Source organism: Tupaia chinensis, unplaced genomic scaffold (assembly GCF_000334495.1).
Source record: "Tupaia chinensis unplaced genomic scaffold, TupChi_1.0 Scaffold000499_1, whole genome shotgun sequence".
Lineage (NCBI taxonomy): Eukaryota > Metazoa > Chordata > Mammalia > Scandentia > Tupaiidae > Tupaia > Tupaia belangeri.
The window spans coordinates 503,884-509,298 of NW_006160011.1; the positions used below are offsets into that span (position 1 = coordinate 503,884).

The following is a 5,415-nucleotide window of genomic DNA, read 5'->3' on the forward strand; positions in this document are numbered from 1 at the left end:
TGACCCCGTGTCAGCTAAAAATGAAAACTCCTTATGTTCTTTCATCATACAGCAGTACGGGTTAATGCAAAAGAAGAACATGTTTAGCCAGAGTAATAAAATAACATCCACACAGCAGGGAGAAAGATAAGGTGTGTGCAGTGGAGGTTGTGTGTGTGTGTGTGTGTGTGTATGTGTGTGTGTGGTGGGGGGGAAAGTTGGGGAATAGACTCCGTAATGTCCGTAGACTACTTGAGAGGCAAGGCATTTAGACCATATAAGCATCACTAATCAGATACCACATTTCTTGTGCCTATTTTTCATTACCCTGATTTATTTCTGATCTGTAACAAAAGAAAGAAAGAAAGAATGAAAGAGAGACAGAAAGAAAGAAAGAAAGAAAGAAAGAAAGAAAGAAAGAGCACCAAGTACTTACTTAAGTCACAGGAATAGAAACCAGCCACATGTATAAATTGAAATACACGTTGATTCATAATACGCTTTGGTGGATTCTGAGCAAAATAATTTGGTTACAAGGTTGAGAAATTCTTTTCATGATTCAAGTCTTTTGACATTTTAAATACATAGTTTTGCCTGGTGATTAACTTTTAAAACTGTAGTAATTAAACTATTTTTTTCTCCTGAAATTGACCGTCAGTGGCTAAGCAGCATTTAATCAAATGTGATAAAACCTAAGATTTATAAAATCATTTAATAAATGTTACAACACCTGCTTCTAACTGCAAACAGTTGAAAACAGACTTCACTTGCAATTAAGTCTTATCACTAGTGACATTTTTTTTTCCAAGCAATACTTCATGGGTTTTCAAAATGACAATTACAGAACGAATACACAATTACTGTCACATGTAGTTTAGCAATTAATTTTGAAGACATTTGTCTAAAGGTTTCACAACAGAATATAAAATGGTTCTTATTGTTATGTAATGTTAGTTTCAATTCACAGAAAATCTTTTACCATCAGCTCTACTTCTGATGGGCCTGATTCAAGCAGATCATTTCTTTGTGGAATACAATCATCTCCATGTAGATGTGATTAGGCACCATTCTAAGGCTGTTTGAACACTGATACCTGTCAACTAATACATCTTAGGAAAAGCTTCAATTTAGACATAAATTTTTCTGCAGCAAGAAATCTATAAATTTATAATTAGAATCTCTTGCTGTTCAATATTTGTACATAATACAGAGCACGAGAGGATTATGAAATATTGAAAGCTGAATTCATTATTCATAACCCACAACATACAGTAAATATTCTTTGAAATACAAGCACAACTTTGAGGAATCCATATTCCATTATTTTTGAATGTCTTGCACACAGTAGCTACGGACGGCACCGTGCACGCCCTCAGTCTTTCCAGATTAGGATTCTGGTCAGGGTTGACACTTGCTGTTTTTAATTTTCATTTTATCATAAGCAGTTTAAGACTGTTGCCAGTGGTAATTTGCAATTTTTATCAAGACCTCTTCATTATAGCTTCTGACAGGACAGATGCTGTAATTAATCATGCAAGACAACTGGGGATAGTGGTCACACTGCTCTCAAAGAGAAGCCACTACAGAGCAAGAAAAAAGGGGGAAGAAATGGGCACTGAAATAATTATTTTGGCTTAAGAATTCACATTCACCATCCACTTGAATAGAAATAACAACACAATGCCAGCCAGTTCTAGCCCCATCGAGAAAATGACTGCTTTCTTCTCTGTACTTACCTGGCACTTGGTATCTTCATGAAAAGACCATCATTAAAGTATTTCCAATGGGTTGTTTTGGCTTTTTTCTTAAGGACTCTGGTTTGATGCTATGCAATCCAAATTCTTTGCCATGAATATTATATTTCCACGTGACAATGGAAGATGATGCTGGGGTCAAACAACACACGGAAAATGGCATGTTTCCCCATGGTATAGGTATTCAAAAAACCAAAAGTGAAATTTGACATATCATTTTATTTGAAAAGTGAACAGTGTCCTTGTTGTTGCATCAAAATACAGTCCACGGTTTTTACTGAAATGTGTTTATTCTATAGCAAGATAAAAGCATTTTTGTTTTAGTTAAGCAAAATACAAACAACTTAATTGCTGCTATCGTAACTCATAAAAAAGTATAAAACAGCATAAAAACACAATAAGCAACGTAGCAATGAATGGTTTATGTCACCAGTGTTTACGTTAAAGCCTCGTTTAGGAAAACTTTACAACACATGATATGAAAACATACAACTTGGAAAGAAAATATTTACATTGATTATTCAGATGTGATGTGCCTTTTAAATATTCTACCAGTATTACATCATAATAAAAACTCTTGCTTTTTCTTTTTAAATCTTAACTTTTGTAATAACTGTTTTCATTAAGTGCATTTCCCTTTTAAAAATACAGTGTTTTTATTTTCGAAACTTGTCACTCAAAACACGGAATATAATATTCACATTTCTTTTCTTCTAATTGGAATGAATATAATGGGCTAACAGTGGTCATTGTTATTATTACAACAGATACTGTGGTTTGATTTGGAGAAGTCATGAATAAAAAGCGGAAATCAGTCAATAATTGAATCTAATCACTTGCATTTTTTTTTTCTGGAGAGAATTTAGGAAAAAAAAAATAAGAGCTTTGGCAAAAGTCAGTGATTTACATTATTTTTTTCATGACAAAAAAATGCCATCAACTATTCACGTCATACAATGTTTGTATGAAACTGGATCTTCATATTTCAGGTAGTTACAACTGTGCTTTTTATTTTTAGGGCTTCGGAAGTTCAAATAGCCTGGAAGTGCGGTTTACTTGCTTCTGGAGAAATAAGGCCATGTTCTATAACTCAGAGAGGCCAGTTTATAGTCATCAGTATGTCCCAGGATTCATTAAACGCTTTGATTCACATATTGTAGGTATAGCCTGAATAAATAAAAAAGGCATCACATAAAAGAGCACAGCTTTTCTTTTTAAAAACAAAGTGATTTATAGTCAGCTAAATGATGTTATCCAGCTACACTGTAGTCTTATTGCCTATCTAATAGACACTTGAGAGGATCGTTTGATCTGTTACACATTTCTGCATAACCAACACCAACTTAGAAGTAAAGCATATGCTTCACCCTCCTATGCCACTCTCAGCACACGCAGATCCATCCGCTGTGAGCATCTTCAGAAAATACTGACCTGCGATAATACTTGAGTCTGTGTCTGAGACTGTATCTGCGACTGGTGCTGCTGAGAGGCTGGCTGGGGGCTCCCGATGGCAGGGATGGGGGATGTTATCTGAGAGGTGACAGGGGAGTGCTGCCGAGGAGAAGGCTGAGACTGGTGCTGCATGTGCTGCAGCTGCTGCAGCTGGATGTGCTGCTGCAGCTGCTGCTGCAGCTGCTGTTGGCTGATTTGCTGCTGGAGATGCTGCTGCTGTTGCAGGTGCTGCTGCATGTGGTGCTGAAAATGCTGCTGCTGCATCTGCTGCTGGATTTGCTGATGCATTTGGTGCTGCTGGAGTTGCTGCTGCTGCATCTGTTGCATCTGTTGTTGCTGCTGCTGCTGTTGCTGCAACTGCATCTGATGCTGCTGGGTTTGCACGGAAGGGCTCACTTGGGTGGAGGATGCTGAACCCACCATGGTAGTTCCCATGGAGCTGATCAGCGGAGCCCCAATGTTCGAGGGCATGTTGGCTGCAATGGTGACCGAGGTGACAATCTGGTTCATGGGGAGTCTCATAGTTAAGGGTTTGGGAGCAATTGACCTAGGGAGCGATTGCTGGAGAGTCTGAGGTGATGCTGACACTGTTCCATGTTGAGACAGTGGAGTGTTGAGAAGGAGGGAGGATGTCAGATTGGTTGACGCCAGGGTCTGCTGAACAGAACGAATGGTCTGGGCTTCTGCTGATTCAGCGGCAGCCTAAATTATGGTGCAGAAAATTCCAGAATGTTGTAACACATAAGTACTTAGAATATTTAAGTATTTTTAAGTATTATAAACTGATTTTTTAAAATGTCTACCATTATTTCTCCCTCCTTGTTATAGAACTTTGTAGCTCTTCTTAGAGGTGGAGTAAAATTTCCAACTCCCTTAAATCTGGGCTGGACTTACGTCTTTGGTTGGGCCAAAGAAATCTGATCAAAGTGACATGGTCTCAATGCCAATTTGAAGCCTCAAAAGGCCTTGCACCCTTCTACACTCTCTTGGAACTGTCACCTCCATGTGTATGTTGATAGACACATGGCCTAGTTACCTCATTCAGGAGCCAGCTCACTGCCAGCCAGCCAAATGCCAGGTACGCAAATGAGTCCAGCCCCCATCCACCTACAAGCTGACCTCAGAGAGAGAGAGCAGAACTAGCTATTCCTGCCTCTCCTGGTCTAGTTCTGAAGCTCCAGCTAGCTAAATGGTACTCATCGAGATAAATGCTATTTTTACAACTGGGCTTTGGGGCTGGTTGTTACTCAGCACTACTGAGGCAAAAGGTAACTGATATACATTATTTAAGAACAATCCTTTTGCATTTAAGTATGTTATTAACCTCAGCCCTGAGCACCACATACTGGAAGATAACAGAATATAAAATGCCCGAATTCAAATTCAGCTCCATTACTTAACAACTTTGAGTCTTTGGGCAAGTTAATCCACCTATCTGTTCCTAGCTTCCTTATCTGTAATATGGGATTATATATTAATAATCTGTGTAGAGGCTGAGCGAATGAACTGGTGTGTTACGCATTCAGAACGGTATCTAGCCCATGGGAAACACATAGCAAATGCTAGCTATACTTATTAACAACTTCTATTACCAGAAAACTACTGCTGCTAAAACACTTCGAAGCCCTGTGTTTACATGATTATTAAAAAACAGTGCTCACTTGAATGCTAGTAAAACATAATTGGATTCCTTAGAGATGTTAAAGTACTTCTTTAGAAACAACTTTAGAAATGTTATAGTTTACAAACTATTTTCATGATTTATGAAAGGAGTCATGGATAAGGAGATAATATTCAACACATAAACTGTTATAAAATGAATGGTAGATCTAGGGTTCAACATGGAAACAAACTACGTACTTTGTGTGAAAAACACTTTATTACCTCCACAAAAATAAATTCTTCTACTTAATACAAGAGTGATGGGAATGATTCATCTTCAAGATTTTTTCCCCCTCATATTCTTCACAAAATTAGGTTTCTTTTTTGTTTTGTTTTGAATGATTCCTCTTACAGACTTTTTTTTCTCCCTATTCTTCTCAAAATTAAGAGTTATTTTTGGGTGGGGTGTATACAGCAGGGACACCTTAAAGTATCGAGCAGCCATCTACTATATTTGATGATTTTAACTGTTTGCTACTAGATATTTTATGACTCAGATTTATACAATCCTACTACTGGTAGGAACCTGAGAAGTGCCCTTACATGGAAAGTCACCCAATGTAGGGAA

At 37.8% G+C, this 5,415-nt stretch overlaps 1 protein-coding gene across 2 annotated transcripts in view; it reads right to left on the reverse strand.

Moving 5' to 3' along the window:
* Nucleotides 1-1,932: 1,932 nt before the first annotated feature.
* Nucleotides 1,933-5,415, reverse strand: part of TOX3 (TOX high mobility group box family member 3) — a 135,383-nt gene continuing 131,900 nt past the window's right edge. For both annotated transcript variants that reach the window (XM_027774968.1, XM_006156546.3), the window contains exon 7: nucleotides 1,933-3,887. In XM_027774968.1, coding sequence (XP_027630769.1) covers nucleotides 3,150-3,887 — 738 coding nt within the window. In that variant the 3' untranslated portion in view covers nucleotides 1,933-3,149. The remainder of the gene's footprint in view (nucleotides 3,888-5,415) is intronic.